General features: G+C 41.6%; 1 protein-coding gene across 4 annotated transcripts in view; it reads right to left on the minus strand.

Moving 5' to 3' along the window:
• LOC132379566 (kinase non-catalytic C-lobe domain-containing protein 1) overlaps positions 1 to 25,735 on the minus strand; it is a 154,117-nt gene that overhangs the window by 116,786 nt on the left and 11,596 nt on the right. For all 4 annotated transcript variants that reach the window (XM_059947624.1, XM_059947627.1, XM_059947626.1 and 1 more), the window contains exons 2-3: positions 13,848 to 14,046; positions 6,583 to 6,641 (exon numbers count right to left, since the gene is read on the minus strand). In XM_059947624.1, the coding sequence (XP_059803607.1) occupies positions 6,583 to 6,641; positions 13,848 to 14,046 (258 nt within the window). The remainder of the gene's footprint in view (positions 1 to 6,582; positions 6,642 to 13,847; positions 14,047 to 25,735) is intronic.

The following is a 25,735-nucleotide window of genomic DNA, read 5'->3' on the forward strand; positions in this document are numbered from 1 at the left end:
TTCGAGAATAACTACCACACCCTCAACCACCAGGCCCTTGAACAAAAGGGAATAACTACACCCATTTGCCCATCCATTGAGATGTTCTCACAACCAACAATCTCTTTTTAAGGACTCTTTATCTTGTTATTTCATGTTCTTGTTACTTACTGCTATCTATTTATAATTGCATTTGCACAGTTGTCTTTTGCAATCTTTCATTGATGCTGTTACAGTTACCACTCTATAAATTTGCTGCGTATGCCCACAGGAAAATGAATCTCAGGGTTGTACGTGGTGACATACGTGTACTCTGATAATAAAATTTACTTTGAGTTTTGAACTTTGTATTATTGCCAGTGCAAACTTATATTTTCTTTAGCCAAATACACCTTCCTTGCGACCACATGTGGCCCAGATATTAATTTGCCCAGCCTCTTTGCTATCCCGCCACTCAGTGCTGAGCCAAGGGTTCCCTATTAAACTGTCAAGAGAAAGCAAGCAGGTTTTGGCTTAATGTCAGCTATTCAAAAAATAACTAGCAATACAAGTTAGTTTAAGAAGGATAAAGGTGGCAGATTTGAAAATTGCTACTCCTGGAAAATGTACTGTTTATTATACTTAGCTGGAATTTATAATAAAATAAACCGTTGCAGAAATAACATTACATCAGGGATGGCAGTAGCAAAAAGGACTCCCACGCAAACTTGTCAATGATGTAAGCACTTGCAGCAGTTTCAAAGATCCTGGCAATTGACATGCCAGATCATGTATGTGTGATTTTAGCTTCAGATATGGTGATTTATCTCACATTACAAATTTACCATCTTCTTTTCTCCACTCCCTTAAAATTAGCTTCAGTAACCTTGTTATTACTAACCAAAGGCCAACATTAATGAGATTCTTAATAAAACACGGACCATTACTATTTACAAAACTGAAGAATACTACATTGGAAAGCCATTTATACTAAGGTTAGTTGTAGGGGTCCATGGCATAAAAAAGATTGGGAACCCCTGAACTAAGCTAATATTCAATTGTTTATTTTGAAAAAAAAACTAGCATGATTGTTAACCTTGTAGACTAAAGCAGCAAGACAATGCTTTCAAATGAATTTACTTTAAACAGTTTTAAAACATTCTGATGGTCTTTATCTATCTGCTAGGAACAGTGGCATTTCCCTCCTGACCCATGGCCAATTCCAGTTAGCTGCTCAGGTGTACCTGAGGTTTCATATTTCTTTCATATAGTACCACCTCTAGCTGAATCTCAGGCCACAATGATAAGGAGATTGAAGAACACAGCATTTCTGATTTCAATGTCCTCTGGACACCATACAAAAACAGAGCCAGAAGGTCTCTACTATTGATTTCTTTTTGTAGCTCTTTTAGTTGAAGTAAACCAATCTGATTCTAGCCTCCATCTGCTATGTACATTTATCTATGAAAATGTTTTATGAGGGTAGGTGCACTTAAGCCTAGTGGTTCATCTCAAAAATACATTTTTAAAAAATATGTAGATGCTACAAATTTGAAATAAAGGTGGAAAAAGCCTTGAACCCAACAGCTAAGCAGCCCTTGTGGGGTGAGTTAGGTGAAGATGAGGGCTGCTGATGGGCCAAATGAGAATTTGTACAATCTACTGTATCTCTCCACTCAGTGGGGAGCGAAACTACCAACTGAAAGCAAATAGGTTTTGGCTTAATATTGGCTATTAAAAAGACTGACACTGGCAGCTGGCATGAACCATCGATACTACCGTAGATTTCGGACTACAGAGTGCACCTGATTAAAAGCCGCATGCTCTAATTTTAGAAAGAAAATCAATTTTGTACTTGTACAGGTTGCACCGGATTTTAAGCCGCAGGTGTCCCACGTTGTAATATGAGATATTTACACAGAAAGATATTACACGTGAGGATTTTTTAACTTTTAATTAAATCCGTATGGTAACATAAACAAATACATATTGCAAATGCTTTTTTTTCGAACAGTGCCTGTAACACAGCTACTTTTAAATATACATACGTATCGGTAACACACAAATTACGTTGCGTATACTTTTTTACTGAACAGTGCACGAACAACGTTCCAATATCTCCTAACGACTGGTAAAAAAAATATATATACTGCAGCCTACCAGGAAAAGTTATTGATCGCCTTCTTCATCTTCCTCCTGCGCACTAAAACCATCAAAGTCCTTCAGTGTCCGAATTGAACAACCTCAGGATCTCGTCACTCACTTCAGTCTCTTCGTTGTCGCTCTCACTTGAGTGCACGCGGTCCTCTTCATCACGCAGCAGTCCAGCCTTTCAAAACCAGTTGGTGATGGTGGATGTTGTGACACGGCTCCATGCATTTAGGATCCACTGGCAGACTTGAGTTAAAGATGCTCTTCGCATGCGTCCTGTTTTGGTAAAGGATTTCTTGCCGCTCGTCATCCAAGCCTCCCACTCAACGCGCAGCGCCACTTTAAATGCCCGGTTCATGCTAATGTCCAGTGGCTGCAAATACTTCGTGGTGCCCCCAGGAATCACAGCTGGAATTGAGTTTGTACTCTTGATGGCAGCTTTCACAGAACTTTCATTGTCAGCCGCTTAAAAATCACCATCAGTGGAAGCTTTAGTCCGGATGCTGTGCAGCTCAGAACACAAGTAAAATGCGTTCTCTCATGGCCACTTGTTTTCAGTGTGATGGACGAGTCACCTTTTTTATTAACAGTCCGAGTGAGAGGCAGGTCAAACGTCAAAGGTACCTCATCCATATTTATGATATCATCTGGCCCGATGGAATTCTCCGCTATCTTTGTTTGAGTGAGTGTGCGGAAGTTAGCAAGTTGTTCCTTGTGGTCGGGAGGGAGCTGCTGATACAGAGTCGTGCGTACCCTGACGGACAGGCCTTTTCGTCTCATAAATCTAAAACACCACGATGGCCCACCTCTAAAATCTTCGATTTTCATTTTGGTGGCGATTGCTTTAGCCTTCAGTCTGATCTGCACGGTGGAAACACCGCGGCTGCCTGCTCTCTGTGTGTTAACCCAGTCTTCAAGAAAGTTTTCAAGTTCGGGCCATCTGCTATGATTACCTCTGAAAGCTTTTGTCGTCTTTTTGCATTGACTCAGTTCTTCACGCTGGCGTCTCCACTGTCTCACCATCGATTCATTTATGCCAAGATTATGTGCAGCAGCTCGATTTCCTTCTTCAAACGCCAGATTGATCGCCTTTAACTTAAAAGCTGCATCATATGCTTTTCTTCGAGTGTTTTCCATGTTGATGAGGGTGAGTACAAATGACTGATTTACAATAATTTAATTGTGAAAGTGCGCTTGATTTATCGTACAATTTCATTGGACCTCTGTGAACTACTCATCAATTTTATAGGTCTACTGTTACGAGGCAAAATGTTTTTGGCGGCATGAAAAAAAAACATGCATTAGCTGCACCGTAGTATAGGCCGCAGTGTTGCCACAGTGTTCAAAACGTGGGAAAAAAGTAGCGGCTTATAGTCCGGAATTTACAGTAGTCAGTTTAAGAGGCACAATTGTGAAGGGAGAGATGCTGAACAGACTTCTGTACAAAAACAGTTTTGTATAGATAAAGGAGCATTAGAAGGCATTTCTTTTGGAGTCCAAAGTAAACTTATTTTCAATGTATATATATGTCACCATATACAACCCTGAGATTCAATTTCTTGTGGGCAAACTCAAATCAATCTATAGAATAATAAACATAATAGAATCAATGAAAGACCACCAACTTGGATGTTCACTCAGCAAATTGTGCATGTATAAAAAGAAATAAAAATAATAATAAATAAGTAACCAATAAATAGCGAGCGACTGAGATGAAAGTTTCTTGAAGTGAGTCCATTGGTCGTGGGAACGTTTCAATGATAGAGCAAGTGAAGTGAAGATGAGTGAAGTTATCCTCTTTGGTTCAAGAACCTGATGTTTGAGTAGTAGTAATTGTTCCTGACCCAGGTGGTGTGACCCCTGAGACCCCTGTACCTATTTCCTGATGGCAGCAGCGAGAAGAGAGCATGTCCTGTATTGTGGAGTTCCCTGATGATGGATGCTGCTTTCCTGCGACATAATTTCATGTAGCTGCGCTCAGTGGTGGAGAAGGTTTTACCCATAATGGACTGGGCTGTATCCAGTACATTTTGTAGGATTTTTCATTCAAGGGCATTGGTGTTTCCAAACCAGGCTGTGATACAGCCAGTCAATATACTCCTCACTACACATCTATAGAAGTTGGTCAAAGTTTTGTATGCCATGGCGAATCTCTGCAAATTTCTAAGGAAGTAGAAGCACTGCTGAGATTTCTTCATAATTGTATTTATGTGCTGGGCCCAGGACAGGTCCTCTGAAATAATAACACTTAGGAAATTAAAAGTTGCAAACGCTCTCCACCTCTGATCCACTGGCTTATTGACCTCTGGTTTTCTTCTCTTGAAGTCACTAAACAGCTCCTTGGTCTTGCTGACATTGAGTAAGAGGGAGTTCCGGAGTTCTTTGACACTATCTTATACTTGTAAACTGTTATTATTGCCTATGTTAGTTTAGTTTAGTGTTTTATTTTTTTTAATATATATTTTTTTTTCTCACATATTTTTTAATATTTTTTTTTCTTTTTTAATGGTTATTTGTTTTTTTTTCATATAATCATGTGGACTTGATTAAGGTATTTTCTTTTGTTGATGTTTAGTAGGATATTATTATCTTATCAATGTGATTTCAAGTCTATTGTATTTATAATTTACTTATTGCTATGTTATTTTTTTTGTGTATATGTGAAAATCAATAAAAAGATTGAAAAAGAAAGACATTGAGTAAGAGGTTGTTGTTATGACACCACTCAGCCTGACACCAAACTGACTGGGGTCTGTGAGTCAGGAAATCAAGGATCCAATTGCACAAGGAGGTATTGAGGCCAGGGGCTTGGAACTTATTAATTTTGAGGAGACGATTGTATTGAATGCTGAGCTGTAGTTGATAAAAAGGATCCTGATGTATGCACCTTTGCTGTCCAGATGCTTCAAGGCTGAGTAAAGAGCCAATGAGATGACATCTGCTGGAGCAGGCAAATTGAAATGGATAGAAGTCACTTCCTAGGCAGGAGTTAATTGGTTTAATCACCAACCTCTCAAAACAATTCATCACTGTGGATATAAGTGATGCTGGACAATAGTCATTGAGGCAGGTTATCACACTCTTCTTGGGCACCCGTACAATTGAAGCCTGACTGAAGCAGGTGGGTACTGATAAAGCAAGACGTTAAAGGTCTCAGTGAACACTCCAGCCAGTTGATCATCACAGGTCTTTAGTACTTGGCCATGTACCTCATCAGGACCAGATGCTCTTCATAGGTTCAATCTCTTGAAGCCTGGCATGACTTGGAATGAGCAGAAAACACATAGAACAAAAAAAAATCGGTGAAAGATGGGAAGAAGGCAATGAAGCGCTTTCACCAAGGCATTAAAATTACCAGGGTACGAAGGGAATGAAGCTTCTACATAAATCTTAGGAGACTTAGGTGAGCAACAAAATTTGCTCAAGAAACACAGCAAATGGAGCAGCATAGATGGGAGAAAAGGAATTATTAATGTTTTAGATTGAAGTGCGATGTATAGTCTGATTGTAGTCTGATTATGGATTGTCCGCATGGCTTTGTGAGGGGCAGGTCATGCCACATGAATCAGAATGAATTCTATGAGGATGTGGCAAACTACGCTGATGAAAGGAGAGCAAAGAATATGGTGTATATGGATTTAAAAAGGCATTTGATAAGTTTCCACATTGTAGCTTCATTCAGAAAGTCAGCTAAGTATGGGATCCAGGAATAACTGACCTCAGTAACCAATGACATGATGCAAATACAATTAACCCCCCACCCCCCACCCCTACACTAAGCTCATTCCCTACTCTTTTGGGCAACCTGAAGTGACACTCTTTTGCCGTTTCAGATGATGATGGCTTAATCTTCCACTCAGTTTAATAGCTGAATAACTGACACAATCAAATTTCTAAACCTACTCCTACCTTTAGATGATAATAAAGAACATAAGGCAAACATTAATCTTTAATTCAAATGGTTATGTCACAAAAATACAACAGATACTTGGCATAGAGAGAAAGTCTATTAGTGTTTTAGGCATTGAAAAGCTTTTTAGGTTATTACAATTTAAATAATGGGCCTCAATTAACAGCCATTTATAAGCAGCACTCAAAACAATCTAATCTAATTTCTTGAAATCTTTCCCAAGCACATTCTCTCATTTCAAAGAAACAGTTCTCGAGAGAAGCACTTTTCAAAGAAAACATTAAGTATTTATTGCTTCTGTACGGTTTATAAAACTACTTGAAATATGCAGGACAGAAACTCCTTGTACTCTGATGATTTGTATCTCTCTGCAGATGAAAATACTTCAATTTGACCATTTGCTTTCTGGGTCGCTGTCTTATTGTGATGTCCCAGAAGTATGAGATTTCCCCAGAAATCACTCCCTCTATCAAAATTATTCACAATGCTAATTATCTCCATCAGCCCATTCCTTTCCTTTTATAAAAAAGATATCAACTTTCCTGACAATTATTTTGACCCACCTCGAAAGTGTTGCCTGTAACATCAAATTCAGGGGGAACAAATGCACCTTCTGGGTCATCTGCAAATAAGCAACAAGGAAAGTCAGTGACAAAATGGAAAATACAGCAATACGATTTCAAAATAGCATTTAATAACATTGACTTAATAAAAGCACTTTAAAAAATTTCAAAATTTCATTCATTTTAGAAATGTTCTGAGTTTTCTTTCTCTCAAGGCTGCTTCCCCCTTTAGGTACCCAACGGTCACAGGTAACCTGTGTGGGAAGCAAGTAAGCAAGCAGCTCCTTTTTTGAAAAATGAATAGCACTCGTTTAATCTTAATGACCCACTTCTGGTGTGTGACTTTCAATGAGGTGCACAGAGCTGGAACCGTAGCTGGAAAAAAATCAATACTCAGCACAAGCGGACATTCAAGAGCAGACTTGGTGGAAGGCCTGATAGACATAGAAACATAGAAAACCTGCAGCACAATCCAGGCCCTTCAGCCTACAATGCTGTGCCGAAGGTGTATTTACTTTAGAAATTACCTAGGGTTACCCATAGCCCTCTATTTTTCTAAGCTCCATGTACCTGTCCAGGAGTCTCTTAAAAGACCCTATCATATCTGCCTCCACCACCATCGCTAGCAGCCCATTCCACTCACTCACCACTCTCTGCGTAAAAAACTTACCCCTGACATCTCCTCTATACCTAAGCCCCTCGTTCTTCGCCAGCTTTCAAAAGAATCTCACTGGGTTCAAAGTACATTGAGATTTTATATTCTTTAAGCACAAAGGTAACAGTTGATTAAATGCAGTTTCAACATTGAATTTTTGGGTGTGAACTAACAGCTCCACAGAATTACATATTTATAAAGAAAGCACAAATCTGCTGATAAGAACACTTGTACATGTCCAATCAGAAACACAGAAGGTTTGGCAGATGCTGAAAATCCACAGCAACACACAACAAATGCTGGAGGAACTCAGCAGGACAAGCAGCATGAATGGAGAGGAGTACAGAGCTATTTTGGCCCAGACCCTCAAAACAAAAGCTCTTTATTCCTCTCCAAAGATGTTGCCTGACCTGTTGAGTTCCTCCAGTATTTTGTGTGTGTTATATATTCAATCATCTTTGCAAGAAATCCAGATCTCCAAAACAGCTTTCTTAACCACAAGAGATTCTGCAGATGGTTGTTCATTACTGTGCCGTGTCATATGACCTGGGCGATTTTAGTCTTTCCATGACCATGATTGTTCTTAGCAAGTTTTTCTACAGAAGTGGATTGCCATTGCTTTCTTCTGGGCAGTGCCTCAACAAGACTCCAGCCATTATCAATACTCTTTGGAGATTGTTTGCCTGGCGTCAGCGGTTGCATAACCAGGATTTGTAATATGCAGCGACTGCTCATATGACCATCCACCACCTGCTCCCATGGCTTCAAATCTAGCTGATTGAGAGGCTAAGCAGGATCTGCACCTTGCCCAAGGGTGACCCGTAGGCTAGCGGAAAGAAGGATCACCTCCTTTGGTAAAGATATATCTCCACCCTGCCACCCAGATGTTGGAAATCTTAAGCAACACACACATAAATGCAAGTCAGGCAGCATCCATGGAGTTAATGTTTTGGGCTGATAATCTTCACCAGGCCTTTTTTAACCACTGTATTAGAATATTTGCTCACTTTAGTGGCAATTGTACATATTAATGAGGTACCATTGACCTAAGTTGAAGATTCATTCTCATTTATACTAACTGGCTGACATTCTAAGCCCATAACTCCTGAAAATTGTCCCAACACATTGGTTGGAAAAACAATATGATTTAAAGTTGGAATATTTGTGTGTAACTCAGTTAGTTTACCCTCCAATCCTTCCAAACTATTCTCCCGACCTCAGCTCCAACTCCTGCCACGATTTCACTATTACCTCTAATCTTCTTCCCTCTGAGGCAGAACACTCAGCATGGGCCTTACCTTTGTTCCCCTGTATCTACACCCCAATGAGTTCCATGACACCAAGCTTTTCTTCCATAACTTCCATCTCCAATCCCACTTCTTCGACAAGAATTTCCCACCCCTCATCGATGACCCCTTCTCCCATCTTCTTGGGCACTCTGCTCTGGCCTTCTGCCCTATCCGGATCTTTTCATCCTCTAACTGCTGATGAGACCTCAAGTGTCTCCAACTTCATCTTTCCTCTCACCAATTCTGACCTCAACCTCTCTCAACACACTTCCTTCTACACTTTCTCTGTCAATCCCAATCTCACCATCAAACCTGCACACAAGGTGGTGCTGTTGTAGTCTGTCAAAATGAACTCTACCTTGCTGAGGCAAGAAGGCAGCTCTCAGATAATCCTTTTATTTAATGCTTATACAAGGCTTCACGAAGGAGCACCAAGCCTGTCTCCCACAGTATCACCGACCTCTTGATTCTGGTAAACTCCCATCCACTGCCATCAACCTCTTAGTTTTCATACATTACACTGCTTGTTTCTATGTCCTAGATCTATTATTTCTGTTTGCTACTGCCCCACTGAACTCGTGTCCATATATCTTGATTCCATTTTGTTTCCCCTCAGTTCATCCCTTCCAATCTACATTCATAACACTACACATGCTTTCCATCACTTCAAAAATTTTAGTCCCATGGCCCAGATAGCTTTCTATTTCTGATTACTTCCATCCTCCTCCAGGAAGGCCTTAAAACTCTTACTTTTTTCTTGACATCAGACCTAACCAATTTCCCCTCTACCATCAACCTGCATCTGGCAGAACCAGTCTTTATCTTAATCAATTGCTTTTTTGGCTCCTCCTACATACTCCAAACTAAAGGTGTAGCCCTGAACATTTGCACAGGCCCTGCCTACGCCTACCTTTTCGTCAGCTACATGAAACAATCCATGCTCCAAATGTACACAGGTGATGCTCTCCAACTATTCCTCAGCTATGTTGGTGGGTTTCCTGTCCCCATGCTGAGCCTGCTAATTTCATCAACATCGACTCTAAATTCTGCCATGCCCTCAAATTTACCTGGACCATCTCTGACACTTCTCTCCCTTTTTCTCAATCTCTCTGTCTCCATCTTTGGAGACAGACTAAACAAAGACTTCTTTTACAAACCCACTAACTCGCAACTATCTTGACTATACCTGTTCGCACCCTGACTCTTATATAAATGCAATTCCTTTCTCTCAGTTCCTCCATCTCCACAGAATGCTCTCAGGAGGATAATTTTAATTCCAGAACATCTGAGAAGTCCTCTTTTTCCAAAGAACTGCGTTTTCCTTCCACCACTATCAATGCTTCCTTTACCCACTTCTCCCCTATTCCCATCCATCTGCCCTCGCTCCATCCTCCCACCTTTATAATTGGGATAGGGATCCCCTTGTTCTTACCTACTGCCCCATAACCCTTTGCATCCAGTACATCATTCCCCATAACTTCTTCATCACCACCAGGCCCATCTTTACCTCCAACTCCCCACGCTCCACAGGGATCAGTCTCTCCGTGACTCCTTTGTCTACTCTGACCAGATGCCAGGAACATTGATCTCTCTAACTTCTGGTAATTTTGCCCCCTCCTTCCTTCTATTTTTCCATCCTTCATTCTGGTTACTCTCTTACCCCTTATGCCCAGTGGCTCATCACCTCCCTCTGGTTCCCCTCCTTCTCCCCATTCTTCCATTGATCAGTGCCCTTTTGTATTAGATTCCTTCTCCTTCAGCCATTTATCTCTTCCATTATCCCTTCCCTGCTTCTTACTTCATTATCCCACCGTTCACCCACCAACCTTCCCCCTTGCCTGATTTCACCTAACACCTGACAGCTTATACTCCCACCCCACCCCCCCCATCACCTTCTGGTTCTAGCTTTGCCCCCTTCCTTTCCAGTCCTGATGAAGGGTCTCAGCCTGAAGCATCAACTGTTTATGCCCCTCCATAGATGCTGCCTGACTTGTGATCCTCCAGTATTTTATGCATGTTGCTCACGATTTCCAGCATCTGTAGAATCTCTTGTGTTTATAAACACAAGAGCAACTGCACTATCCACCACTTTCCCTATTCTACACAGCCACAAAGGACACCCAAGAGGGTGTGGAAAGTAGAAAACCAAAAGTCTAGGAAAGAGGAACAGGGACAGGCTATATGCTCTGAGCTACTGTTGCAATTCAAAAGGATCATTGCCAATTTAATGGTCTTGAATCTGATTTCCTGACTATTGTCCAAAATCCACACCCCTTGTATAATCCTAAAACTTGTGTTTTGACCCTGGACTACAGATTTCAAAAGATTCATGTCCTCAGAAGAAATTCCTCTCCATCTCTGTCTAAATGAATAATCCATTATTCTCAAGCAATGTTCCATAGGGGAAAATATCCAACCCCCATCTACGTTGGCAAGCTCTTCGTGTCAGAAATCAGCTTCATTAGCTTTCCTTTATTCGTCACAGGTACATTGAAACATACAGTGAAATGTGCCGTTTGCACTTACAAACAGCACAGCCTGAGATTGTGCTGGGGGCAGCCCGCAAATGGCACCACACTCCTAGACCCAACGTAGCATGCCCACAACTCACTGAACCTGATAGCACTTCTTTAGAATGTGCAAGAGAAGCAGAGCACACACAGGTAGACACAGGGCGAATGTACAGACAGAAACATACCCTGAACTTTATTCTTCAAGAGTCTTCTTCTTTAAATAAGATCTGTGCAAAATCTTGTCTTTGAAGAGCAACACCAGATCACTTAATTTATCCTAACAGCATGAAGCACTGCTCAAATAGTCAGCATGAGGACTAAAGCGGCTAGGTTGAAAATGCACAGCTCCTGGGTTACACTTCAAAGTAATACACACAAATTGCTGGAGGAACTCAGCAGGCCAGGCAGCAACAACAGAAAATAAGTACAGTGTAAGCTAACTTTCCAAGCTTAGCCAGTCTGGTTTGGGGATGATGCATGTAAACTCGCTTACATGGGCAGTTCCCACTTACCAATTAAGAAAAAAATATTGATGTCAGGACTCTGGATGGTCAGTCTCTGGTCACAAGCAGGATCCACCTTTCTACTGAACCTCCCCAATATGTGCTGGAAGGCAATTATAAGGAACAACTCTCCTTCTGTCTTGTTGACTCACCTGAAATGCCACTGGTGCATGGCCTTCCTGGCAATTTGAACACAACCAATCGATTGATTGGTCCCTAAAGATACTTCAGTAGTGGGGATTGCATGCCTGTCTACCTGTCTGGGTCTAGCTCAAGCCCCTACCAGCATATCCGCTCCTATGCAAACTGCTAGTATGGACCAGTCACGCATTCCAGCTAAATATGCTTACAGTCTTGTGGTCTTCATTAAGAAGGCCACCATCTCCCTGACTAGCAATACGACTATGCCCTTGACCGCTCACTAGGGCTGACTCTTCTCCCTCTCTCATCTGGAGACGGTGCCCATGGAAAAATACATCAGGGAGGTGTTGGCCTTTGGATTCACCTATCCATCAATCATACCAGCAGGAGCGTGCTTCTTTTTTGTGAGCAAGAAGGATGGCAAGTTCCATCCCTGCATTGATTCTCAGCCCCTCAACAATATCACAGTGAAGAACCCCTAACCTCTTCCCCGGCTTGACTCTTCATTTGAACATCTCCAGGATGCAAATAAATTCTCCAAGGTAGATCTGTGTAATGCTTACACAGGTTGGTTTGCCTCTGAGAAAGACAGCATTCAACTGCTCCACTAGCCACTATGAGTACCCTGTGATGCTATTTGGCTTGGGAAATGCCCCTGCTGTTTTTCAGAACCTGGTCAACGATGTGCTCTGGGACATGTTGAATCAATTTGTTTTTGTGTAGTTGGATGCCTTTCTTAGCAATTCCCACCCTAGCCAGAAACATGTCCAGCACATCCAGAGGATTTTGAGATGTCTCCTTGAGAACAACCTACATGCCAAGCCAGAGAATTGCGAGTTCCACAAAGAGCAGGTGTTGTCCTTAGGCTAAATCATCACACCTTCCAGTATTCAAATGGGCCCAATTAAAGTTCAGGCAGTTACCGAGTGGCTCCCACCTCTGGTCTAAAAGGTGACCTGTTATATGGGATTTGCAAACTTTTATCGCCGCTTCATCAGAAATTTTAGTACCACCATGGCCCCCATAAAAGCAATCACCAGGAAGAGCTCTGCTGGATTCCATTGGACAAGTGAAGCAGATCAAGCATTCTCAGAGCTGAAGCAATGTTTCACCACTGCCCCAGTGAGGCAGCATCCAGATCATCCCATCCATTCATCGTCCAGGCTGACACATCAAATGCTGGCATTGGTGCTATACTCTCCCAGTGGTCTTCAGTAGATTATTGGCTGCACCCTTGAGCTTTCCTTTCCTATCACTTGACTCCTGCAGAATGCATTTATGATGTCGGGAACCAAGAACTTCTGGCTATCAAAGAGGCCCAGGAAGCCTGGCAACATTGGCTAGAGGAAGCAGAGCACTCTTTTCCGGTATGGACAGATCACAAGAGCCTCTCACACATTGATGAAACCAAGAGAATCAACTAACGTCTACCCTGTCGGGGGTCTTTTCTTCATCTGTTTTTATTTCACCCCCACCTACTGCCCTGTCAGCAAGAATACCAGGAATCATGCTTTCCTGATGCATCTTTGAATTATTATAGGTAATACTGAAGTGTACTTTAACCTTCCAGTCAGAAACTGATTCACCATGGGCAAGTCAGAGTCCTGGCTGCAGAAATTCAAAGCTGTTGGACAGTATTTGACATTTCCAAACAAGCCCACAGGCTTCTGTGTGCTATCACGCACAAGATCTGGCAACAATTTTGATCCACAGGAGACTATTCTTACCAGAGAATAACTCCCCCATCCCTCTCTGCTAAACAAAATATTTGGTCATGCTTAGCCTTGTTTTTTCTAAGTCTGTGGTGGGTTTATGGAATGAACTGCCAGAGGAGAGAGCAGAGAAGGGTCATTAAAGTGACACTTAGGAAGTACAGGCAAATGGGACTTGCTTGGAAATGCACCTTGGTCAACGCTGACAAGCTGGGCCAGAGGGCCAGTCTGTTTTCCTGCTACACAACTCCAAATAAGTCCCTTTGTCAATATGTATTTGTAGCATTAATGTTCAGAATTAGTCTTGTAAAGACATCTGCTAGATTTCAGAAACAGAAAGTTATAAACTTTGAATTCAAAAAAAGGAAACACTTACGAATGAACAATGTAGTACAATGTTATATCCACTGAGGCAATAGGTACAGTATATATTTAACATCCGCATTACTTACCACTCAGCTGCTCCATGAAACAGACATTTCCATTAGCGTTGAAAGCCAACGTATCCGGGGTGATGCAGAGTGTATGAAAGAGTGGAGTGTGGGCGATGCTCTTCATTGAAAGACAACATTCTAGGCAGGCTGCCCAGATATCCTGCTCAGTGAGGCAGCTATCTCGCAATGACAGAATATCAGCAAGGGACACATTTTCCTGCCAAATAAATATACAAGGTAAATAAGAAATTCGCATTGGAAACATGGAAGATGACTACATTAAAAAACACATCCATGTTTAGACCAAACACATTAAGACTGGTGACTTTCTACAGCTTTTCAGTAGGTAATTAAAAGAATACACTGAATTGGCAAATTAAATATAGATTAATTTAAAGAAAAAAGAACTGCTTTTTAAATCGTCAGCATTGATATGCCCAACATAAAGAAGGCCATAAGACATAGGAGTAGAATTAGGCCATTCAGCCCATCGAATCTGCTATGCCATACCATCATGGCTGATCCCGGATCCCACTCAATCCTATACACCTGCCTTCTTGCTACCCGTTGTTGCCCTGACTCATCGGGAAATGATCAGCCTTCACCTTAAATATACCCACAGTCTGTGGCAGAGCATTCCACAGATTCACTACTCTCTGGCTAAAAAAATTCCTCCTTACTTCATAAATGAACTCTAGGCAGCAAAATTTTTTCTTAAACTGCCATCAATTTCGTACTGTATGGCTGCTTCGTGAAGTACACAACTTTAAAATGATCATTGAAATAAAGATCAAGTCTTGCTGGTGGGTTAGTTCAAATCAACCCTCTTCAATAGTTATCGGATTGCTTCAGAATGAATTATTCATAGCAACATTTTGGAACAACCCAAGCACAAATAAATCATGCTCACAAGGAATTACAAAGAGCTAAAATTAAACACAGCTCAATGATAGATTTTTTTTGGTGATTTATTGCTAGAAATACGAACTTTCATTTGTTAATCTCTGTAATAGCATCAGTACTCCTCTGGCCAGCCACACAATGCAAATAGTGTTGAAGTGTTACGTAATGGTGGATAGTACCCATTGAATATTGAGATGCATGGTCAGATGCCAGTCTGTATCTATGGGAACCAGGTGCTGGATCACAACTCCCAAATAAAGATGGAAGTCTGAACTCTTCAGTGATCCTGAAGCAACCGCACTCTGTCAGAGACTTTAGCAAGCTTCCCAGTGATTAGGATAGAACATGTCTGCCAGTGGCCTTGTTAAATTTAACATAGACAATGAGCTGTGGTGGTAATAATAATTACGTAATTTTAAAGTTATGTAACTGACGGAAATGTATTTAATTGTTCCATAGCTTTTTATTTTAGTTTAAGATTTTATTCTTGGAATTACTCTTCTAAATTTTAGCTTGAAGACCTGGAAAAAAGCTAAAGAAAATTTTTAAAATGTAGAAATAAAGTGAAGAGTGGTGAGTGGTATAGGCAGGTGCATAGAGGTGATGGAACTGTCTCAGTCCTGCTCACCCAGCCTGGTACATCTACTGGTCAGATATCATCCCTTTTATCTGCTGAGGGAGTTTTCTGCCACCATCCTGGTACTGGTATACGTTTCACCTCAGCCCTGGAGGAGCTGAGCACTGTGTTTAGTCACAAAACAGCACATCCTGATGCCTTTTCTATCATTGCAGGGGATTTCAACTAGACCAGCTTGAAGACGTCTCTGAACATCTATCACCAACATATTACCTGTGACACAAGAGGAGCCAGCACACTTGACCACCATACAGAATGTTTATCATGCCATCCCATGCCCGTACTTTGGATGGTATGACACCCTGGCTACACTTTTATTCCCGGATATAGACAAAGATTAAAGACTGCAGCAACTGTGTTGAGAACCTAAAAGGTATCATCAGCAGAGTTGGAGAAGCACTTAGAAAACTGCTTTGAATTGGACTGGACAATATTCAGGGATTCATTTTTGAATCTGAATACATCACAGTTGTCACTGACTTCATTGAGACCTGTGTAGATGAGTATGTGCCTTTGAGAACATACAGAACATAGAAATGAAAATCAGGGTACTTAGCTTTCTATTAGCTCAGTAGTATTAAGTGTTAATTTGGTAACTGGAAAAACATAATAGTTTGTAGTTTGTGCCTAAAAGTCTTAGGTGTTAGATGTTTCCAAGACTTTTGCATAGTACTGCATTTCAAAAAGTCCAGGGATAAACTATGAAAGGTTATTTTAGCAGTGAGAAAACAATTCTGATGGAAGTTAGAAATGGAATTGGATGCACATCAGTTCAGGCAGGTTTTGCAGGCCATTACTTCCTAAAGGCGAAACCTAACACCATAACTGAAATATGTGATGCTTTACTGCCAGATGCACGCATTGAAAGGGAGAATAAAACTACTCCTGTGTGAAATTCTGCAGCATCTGGTGACCCTGTGATCTTTGTCTTGGAGGCTGATGTCAGAACACCTTTCACGAGAATGAACCCTCGCAAGGCCTCGGGCCCTGATGGTGTACCCAGTAGGGCAATGGAAACCTGTGCCTACCAGCCAACAGGAGTGTTCAAGGATGTCTTCAATCTCTAACTGCTGCAGTCAGAGGTCCCCACAATCAACACTGGTTCACGTCATGGACATGTACTTAGCCTACAGCTCTACTCTTTCTAGAACCAAGACTGTGTGGCTAGGCACAGCCTAGATGCCATCTATAAATATGCTGATAATACAACTATTGTTGGCAGAATATCAGATGGTGATAAGGAGGCATGCAGGACTCAGTAGCCGGTTGAGTGGTTCTACAATAACTATCTTGCACTCATGTCAGTAAAACAAAGGAATTGATTGTGACCTTCAGGGAGGGGAAGTCGAGGGAACACACACCTGTCCTCATTGAGGAGTCGGCAGTGGAAAGGGTGAACTGTTTCAAGTTACTGGGTATCAACATCTCTGAAGCTTTATCCTGGGCCTCACATATTGATGCAATTACAAAGAAGGCATGACAGTGTTATATTTCATTAGGAGTTTGAGGAGACTTGGTATGTCAACAAAGCCTCTCACCAATTTCTACAGACATATCCCAGATGGCATTCTAACTGGTTACATCATCCTCTGGTATGGAGAGGCAACACAAGATCAGAAAAAGCTGCAGAAAATTGTAAACTCAGCCAGCTCCATCATGGGCATGAGCCCTCCCAGCATCAAGGCAGCATCTGCCATTAAGGACTCCCATCACCTAGGACATGCCCTCTTCTCATTGCTACCATCAAGGAGAAGGTAAAAGAGCCTGAAGACAGACACTCAATGTTTCAGAAACAGCTGCTTTCAGATTTCTGAATGGACAATGAATTCATGTACATAATCTCACTATTTTTTTTTCTTTTTATTTCTCACTTTTTGCACTACTTACTTAATTAATATATAGTTTTTATTACTATGTATTGAAATGTACTGCTGCCAGAAAACAACATTGTCCACAACAAATAACAGAGATATTAAACCTGATTCTGATTCTGTGCTTGGTAGGACTGCAGATTGAAAGCAGAAAAGAGTAAAAAGGTCCATGGTATGGAGAAATGCTGGAGAGAGAAAATTGAAATGAAACAATCAAAGCGAAACTGAAAACAAGGTGATTTTAAAAAAAGGAAATACAAATGGGAACGGCAATTACCTGAAATCTTTGAACACACTGTTGTAACTTTCAGCTTATACACTGTACCAGTGAAATTAAATGCAGGGATTTGTAGACAGACAACAGTTCTGCAAAGTTAGTCAACAAATCAGCACATGGATTCACTAATGGAAAGAAATTTTATTTTTTATTGGCATCTTAAGACTTGTCCCTTTAACTTTCCACTGTTCTGATAAAAATCCACCAAACTGAAAAATTGTCTCTGCCCCTAGACCTGCTGGGGAATCCATCATTAACTATTTTTACATTCAACAGTAATATATCCAATCACTTCAAGAGTTTAAAAGATTCAGTTGAATAGATTTTAACCCTCCGTTTCTTCTAAACAATTAAAATTATGGGATGTGTGTATATATATTTTTTAATTTATTCATTTGCAGGATGCGGTTTATCACCAGCTAAGCCAGCGTTTATTGCCCATCCCTAGTTGCCCTTGAGAAGGTGGTGATGAACTGCCTTCTTGAACCACACCAGTGCCTGAGGTGTAGATAAACCCACAGCGCTGTTAAGGAGGGAATTCCACGGTTTTGACCTAGCCACAATGATGGAACGGCGATATGCTTCCAAGTCAGCATGGTGAACAACTTGAAGGGGGATTTCCAAGTGGTGGTGTTCCCAGGTATCTGCTGTTCTTGTCCGTCTAGATGGTGGTGGTCGTGGGTCTGGATGATGCTGCCTTAGGAACTTTGGTGTGTTGTTGCAGTGCATTTTGTAGATAGTACACAGTGCTGCAACTGTTCAATGGTGGAGGGATTGGATGCTTGTGGAAGGGGTACCAATCGAGTGAGCTGCCTTGCACTGGATGGTGTCAAGCTTCTTGAGTGTTGATGGAGCTGCACTCATCCAGGCGAGTGGCGAGTATTCCATTACACTCCTGACCTGAGCCTTGTCGATGGTGGACAAGCTCTGGGGAGTTGGGAAGTAAGCTATACACTGCAGGATTCCTAGCCTTTAACCTGCTCTGTAGCCATGGTGTTTGCATGGCTAGACTAGTTTCAGCTTCCTGTCAATGGTACTCCTCAGGATGTTGATAGTAGGGGATTCAGTGATGGTGATGGTACTGAATGTCAAGGGACAATGGTCGAGTCTCTCTTGTTGGAGACAGTCATTGCCTGGCAGTTGCGTGACTCGAACGTTACTTGCCACTTGTCAGCCCAGGCCTGGATATCGTCCAGGTCCTGCTGTATTTGGGTATGAACTGTTTCACTATCTGAGGAGTAATAAATGGTGCAGAACATTGTGCAGAGCATTGTCATCTGCGAACATACCCACTTCTGATCTTTTTTTAAATTCTATTGTCCTTGCTACCTTAGAAAAAAGGCTCTTTATATTCCTTGCACATCTTACATTGCTTGGAAACCTTTAACATGTGATTGACTAAATTCGGAATTTTTTAAACACAAGTGCATTTGTCATTATATGAATATACTAAGACCATAAGACAAAGGAGCAAAACTCTGCAATGGACAGTCCCAAGCCCAAACTTGAAAGGAGGAGGGTTCAGTAAGAGACTAGCAATCCCATCCCATGCATGCTGAGCTCGTTGACTTCATCAACTTTGCCTCCAACTTCCACCCTGCCCTCAAATTTACCTGGTCCATTTCTGATACCTCCCTCCTCTTCCTTGATCTCTCTGTCTCTATCTCTGGAAACAGCTTATCTACTGATGTCTACTATAAGCCCACGGACTCTCACAGCTACCTAGACTATTCCTCTTCCCAGCCTGTTACTTGTAAAAATGCCATCCCCTTCTCTTAATTCCTCCGTCTCCACAGCATCTGCTCTCAGAATGAGGCTTTTCATTCCAAGATGAAGGAGATGTCTTCCTTTTTTAAAGAGAGGGGCTAGCCTTCCTCTACAATCAACTGCCCTCAAACACATCTCTCCCATTTCACACACATCTGTTCTCACCCCATCCTCCCGCCACCCCACTAGGGAGTGTTCCCCTTGACCTCACCTACCACTCCACTAGCCTCCAGGTACAACATATAATTCTCCGTAACTTCCACCATATCCAACAAGATCCCACCACCAAGCATATCTTTCCCTCCCCCTCACTTTCTGCTTTCCACAGGGATCACTCCCTACTTGACTCCCTTGTCCATTCGTCCTCCCCATCCCTTCCCACCAATCTCCCTCCTGGCACTTAGCATTGTAAGTAGAACAAGTGCTATACCTGCCTTTACACTTCCTCTCTCAACGCCATTCAGAGCCCCAGACAGTCCTTCCAGGTGAGGTGACACTTCCCTGTGAGTCGGCTGGTGTGGTATACTGCGTCCGGTGCTCCCAGTACGGCCTTCTATATATTGGTGAGACCTGATGCAGACTGAGAGACCGTTTCGCTGAATACCTATGCTTCGTCCCCCAGAGGAAGCAGGATCTCCCAGTGGCCACACATTTTAATTCCACGAACCATTCCTATTCCAATATGTCAATCCATGGCATCTTCTACTGTCGAGATGAAGCCACACTCAGGTTGGAGGAACAACACCTTATATTTCATCTGGGTAGCCTCCAACCTGATGGCATGACATTGATTTCTCTAACTTCCCTTAATGCCCTTCCTCCCCTTCTTACCCCATCCCTATTTACATATTTATTTTCTCTCTCTCTCTCTCTCTCTCTCTCTCTCTCTCTCTCTCTCTCTCTCTCCCCCTCCCCCCCCCTCCCCCTGTTCTCCATTTTCCTCTGGTGCTCCCCTCCCCTTTCTTTCTTCCAAGGCCTTCCATCTTATGATATTCCCCCTTCTCTAGCCTTGTATCCCTTTTGCCAATCAACTTCCCAGCTCTTAGCTTCATCCCTCCCCCTCCTGTCTTCTCCTATCGTTTCGGGTCTCCCCCTCCCCCTCCCACTTTCAAATCTCTTGTGATCTCTTTTTCCCATTAGTCCTGACGAAGGGTCTTGATCCGAAACGTTGACTGTACTTCTTCCTATAGATGCTGCCTGGCCTGCAGCATTCTACCAGCATTTTGTGTGTGTTGCTTGAATTTCCAACATTTGCAGATTCCCTCGTGTTTGCGTCCATAAAAATCTGGTACTACAGAAACATCAGCAGAAGTTCCAAATACCTCATCCCTGGGAGAGGAAGGATCTTCACATAAAAGGCGTTTAAAGTCATGTGGTGAAAGCCACTAGTTCGTGGAACCCACTTGGCTGATCAACCTTCTGTAATCCAGGACTACTACAGACTGGTCTTGGACAGAGGACTATGGAAAGCTTCTGTTGACAGCTAACACCACTGTGGGGTAACAGGATTAATTAACTAACTAATATAGGAGCAGATTTGGGCCATTCAGCCCATTGAGTTGGCTCCACCATTCCATCTCATCTATTATCCCTCTCAGCCTCATTCCCCTGCCCATAACCATTGATGCTCACCTTAATCACGAACCCATCAACCTGTGCTTTAAATAAATCCAATGACTTGGCCTCCACAGTCATCTGTGGCAATGAATTCTACAGATTCACTACTATCTGGCTAACAAAATTCCTCATCTCTGGATGTCCCTCAATTCTGAGGCTGTGCCCTCGTATTCTAGACTCCCTCACTATAGGAACCATCCTCTCCACATTTACTCCATTCAGGCCTTTCAATATTCAAAAGATTTCAATGAGTTCCTCCCTCGTTCTTCTGAGCTCCAACAAGCACAGGCCGAAACCAATCACATGCTCCTCATACATTAACCCTTTCATTTTTGGAATCATTCTCATGAGCCTCCTTTGGATCCTCACCAATGCCAGCACATCCTCTCTTAAATAAGGGGCACAAAACTGCTCATAGTATTCCAAGTGCACTCTGACTAATACCTTATAAAGCTTATATCCATGCCTTTATATTCTGGTCCTCTCAAAATCAATAAGACCATAAAACAAAGGAGCAGAAGTTGGCCATTCGGCTTTTTGTGTCGGCTCCGCCATTTTATCATGAGCTGATCCATCCTTCCATTTAGTCCCACTCCCCCTCCTTCTCACTATAACCCTTGATGCCCTGGCTACTCAGATACCTATCAATCTCTGCCTTAAATACACCCAATGACTTGGCCTCCACTGCTGCTCATGGCAACAAATTCCACAGATTCATCACCCTCCAGCTAAAAGAATTTCTTTGCATCTCTGTTTTGAATGGGAGCCCTTCAAACTTTAAGTCACGCCCTCTCATACTAGACTCACCCACCATGGGAAACAACTTTGCCACATCCACTCTGTACATACCTTTCAACATTCAAAACGTTTCTAAGAGGTCACCCCTCATTCTTCTAGACGCCAGGGAGTACAGTCCAAGAGCAGTCAAACTTTCCTCGTATGTTAACTCTCTCATTCCCGGAATCATTCTTGTGAATCTTCTCTGAACCCTCTCCAACGTCAGTACATCCTTTCTTAAATAAGGAGCCCAAAACTGCACACAGCACTCCAAGTGAGATCTTACCAGTGCCTTATAGAGCCTCAACATCACATCCCTGCTCCTATACTCTATTCGTCTAGAAATGAATGCTGACATTGCATTCGCTTTCTTCACCATCGACTCAACCTGCAGGCTAAGTGCTAATATTGCATTTGCGTTCCTTACCACCAACTCAACCTGCAAGTTAACTTTTAGGGAATCCTGCATGAGGACTCCTAAGTCCCTTTGCACATCTGATTTTTAAAATTACTTCACGTTTAGAATATAGACTAGGCCTTTATCCCTTCTGCCAAAGTGCATGACCATACACTTCCCTACATTACATTCCATCTGCCACTTTTTTGCCCATACTCCTAACCTGTCTAATTCCTTCTGCATACTCCCTGCTCCTCCTCCTATCTTAGTATCATCTGCAAAATTGGCCACAAAGCCATTAACTCTGTCATCTAAATCATTGACATATAACATGAAATGGTGCGGTCCCAACACCTTGAATGAAGGGGGACTTTTCTAGTTGTCTGCGAGTGACTAGTGGTTCTCTTTGCCTCCTACCAGTCACCCCAGCTAAGCTGGTATCTTTCCTGTAATACCATGGTCTTTTATCTTGTTAACTAGCCTCATGTGTGACACCTTGTCAAAGTCCTTCTGAAAATCCAAGGAAACACCATCTATCCTCCCTGTTATTTCCTCAAAGAATTCCAACAGATTTATGCCAAATGGCAATGCCTTTGTGATCAATAAATGACACCCACAGTACTGCAAGCTGTGCACCTAATCTAGTTGTTTATTTCTGCAACATCAGTGATATGACTCAAAACCTCCTTTAGATAATTAATGCCATAGTGCATTTGCAGTTACAGTACATTTAACAGTAAATTCATTAAAAAGAACATCCAAAATCTATATACCTTTTTATCTTGGCATCTTTAATATCAATTGTCGCTTACACCAATTTTCAGTAATCCTATTGTTTAAGTTGGGCTATAATGACTACAGATCTAACAAATAATAATTCTGCTTCTTCCTGCAAAAATGATGCCAGATCTACTTATGTCTTTGGTCCTGATTCTAACTTAGTTTGATAAAGGAAGGATAGGTTCCATTCGACTTATCACCAAATTTTCTTCACACAAGACTAAAAAGCCTGATAGTTGTGATATATTTGAAAGCATCTCAATCTCATCTGACCACATGAACACATATTCTTCTTTTGCATTCTTTATGTTTCTAACTCATGGTCATTTTTATGCTTTGCACTGAACTGCTGTCACAAAACAACAAATTCCACGACATATGACCGTGATGATAAACCTGATTGGCATATCTGGGGTCAAAACAACACTTTAAGCTTTACTGCCACTGGGCAAGCCAACAATCTTTGAAGGGAATCTAGCTGCAATGTGGTAGACGATGCACACCTAGTAAATAGCATTCCTCTGACAGCTGTCCTAGGAGTTGAACTATTCCCAAATTTTATGCCTTTCCAAGAGAACATGAGCTGGGAACTTAACTTGACTCTTGTTCTGCTGTGTCCATTTAAAAAAAAAACAATTTCCAGTATGCTTCTGACACTCGTATACACTTGCAGAGGAGGTAATGAAAATAGAAACTAATGTACTTTCATTACTTTTGCTGAACAATAAAGAATAGATCAAACAATAGTTACAAAACTTATGACTGATGATAATGTAATGTCATTTATTCTCAAACAATATTTCAAAACTTGTTATAATTCTCTTTCCTTAGCACAGTAATAACATTACTTTTGCTCAGTATAGCTGCTCTTTGTGTTAGGAAATCAAAAGAGCCGCAGCTAAATATAGCAGTCCCTGATTCCAAAGGTAAGTTTACAGGGGATCCAGGTAGGGCAGTTGGTCAGTAATTCTGGTGACGGGGATGGAGGGGGGGGGGTAATCATTATTTATTTGGCTTGAACGTGATTAAGGCTGTATGGGTCAATCTATGCCACCTACTAATAGGTGCTGGATGCAAGACTGACAGAATGGAAAGCAGAGGCAACTGCAATGCACAGATACTGCCAAGTCTTTTAAGTGCACCATTCTAAGCAGAGATGAATGGCTCTCAAAAGACTCATGCTTAAGGGGACACTTAACTGAGCACGAGTCCCAATTAATTATGAGTCAATTAATATTTTGCTGATAATAAGCACTGTACTGTATGTCAACAAGCTGCTGTTCACACAGTACATGCTGCCTATTACCGAATATATCAAATACAATTTCTACTTTGTTGACACTTATCCTTTGGGATGCTAACCTATATTCCCTGGCTCAAGCACATCCCTGAAACATCTCAATAACTAAATGTCACTCTAGCTACCACTTTATTTCATGACTGCCAACCAACTCTTCCAACCAGTCAACCATGACCTCAATCACTCTTCCCAGACTTATTTCCATTCCCCATGTCCTGTTTTAATTCTCAAGGACCCAAGTAATCTTGAACCCTCCTGATTAACAACTCAAACTTCTCTACACAATACCTTGAATTGTTCATGGCTTACAACCAACAATATGTCAAGTTGACCCAGTGACAGAGAGAGTGGAAGACAGTTCTGTGCACACAGGGTATGCAAGGTCTGTCCTTCTACCAGAATAGTGGAGTCCACTTGTACTTTGCAGTGGAACTCCATGCACAAAACATGCAGTTGTCCATGACAAATTGCTGAGCTACTGTGCCTTTCCTGAAACAGAAACAGTTTTCATAATGGTGAACGTTCTCAACTACAGGAAATCCTGTGCTCATGCATGTTACTGTGGAGTACAAAACTGGGCACACATTCAGCAACAGAATTACTTAGTGGATGTTCAGATTGAATCCAACCTAAAAATCTATATCGACTAAGTAAGCACTGGTGGGTTGCGTAGCCCTGCGAATAATGCAGAACTATAATAGAGTGATGCAAATCATAGAAATGAATGTGCACATCTCTGTCATTGAAAATGGGGCCAATGTTTCATTTAAGTGTGTTCCTGATTAATGCTTTCTTGCTACCCTGATTTCCTAAAACGCAATCTACACCCTTGCTTCCTTAATTAATTGATTCTACGCAGTTCTCTTGAGTGCATTAATCCATTTATTTCAAAATCACTTGCATTCTTACTTTTTCATGTTTTTTTTAAAGCTGATGCTTAACATTTAACGTGAACAGGTTAGAAATGCCTATAAGAGTTCCAATATTGTTTGTGAGAACCCACTCTCTTTTCATTAAACATTGCAAGTCATGAAGGGAGTCAAAGGTAGATCACTTGGTTTGCCAGACTATTAATTATACTCGTACATTTGCAATCAACTTTGTGACAACTAAGTGCCTATGTTTCCTTCTATCTTTCTGTTTCCATAACACAAGGCATTTTTGGAAAAGTTCATATTTCAAAAATGTAATTGAAGGGGGCACTGAAGAATTACAAATAGAGCAGGCATGATGCCTGGACAGCCTATTAAAGTTATAAACGTGAAGCAAGTCAATCGATTACAAATTACATTTTCAGATCTCCAGAAAGAGGTCTCTTGAACATACCATTGTATTTAACTACTCCTGGTCATTTATAATATTTACGTTTTATCTATGTCTCCTGTGGCATTTTCGGAAGACTTTGTAGTTCCCACATTGGTTTCATCAGCCAAATCAGTACCCACATAACAAAAGGGAATGCAAATCTGGCTCCTTCCTGAGGAAAGCTAACAGAACATGTATCATCCTCCAGGAGTTTCCTAAATAGTTTGCCACTTTTGATCATACTCTTATATTCCAATTCGACTTTTTGAAATTTT

Source organism: Hypanus sabinus, chromosome 22 (assembly GCF_030144855.1).
Source record: "Hypanus sabinus isolate sHypSab1 chromosome 22, sHypSab1.hap1, whole genome shotgun sequence".
NCBI classification, from domain to species: domain Eukaryota; kingdom Metazoa; phylum Chordata; class Chondrichthyes; order Myliobatiformes; family Dasyatidae; genus Hypanus; species Hypanus sabinus.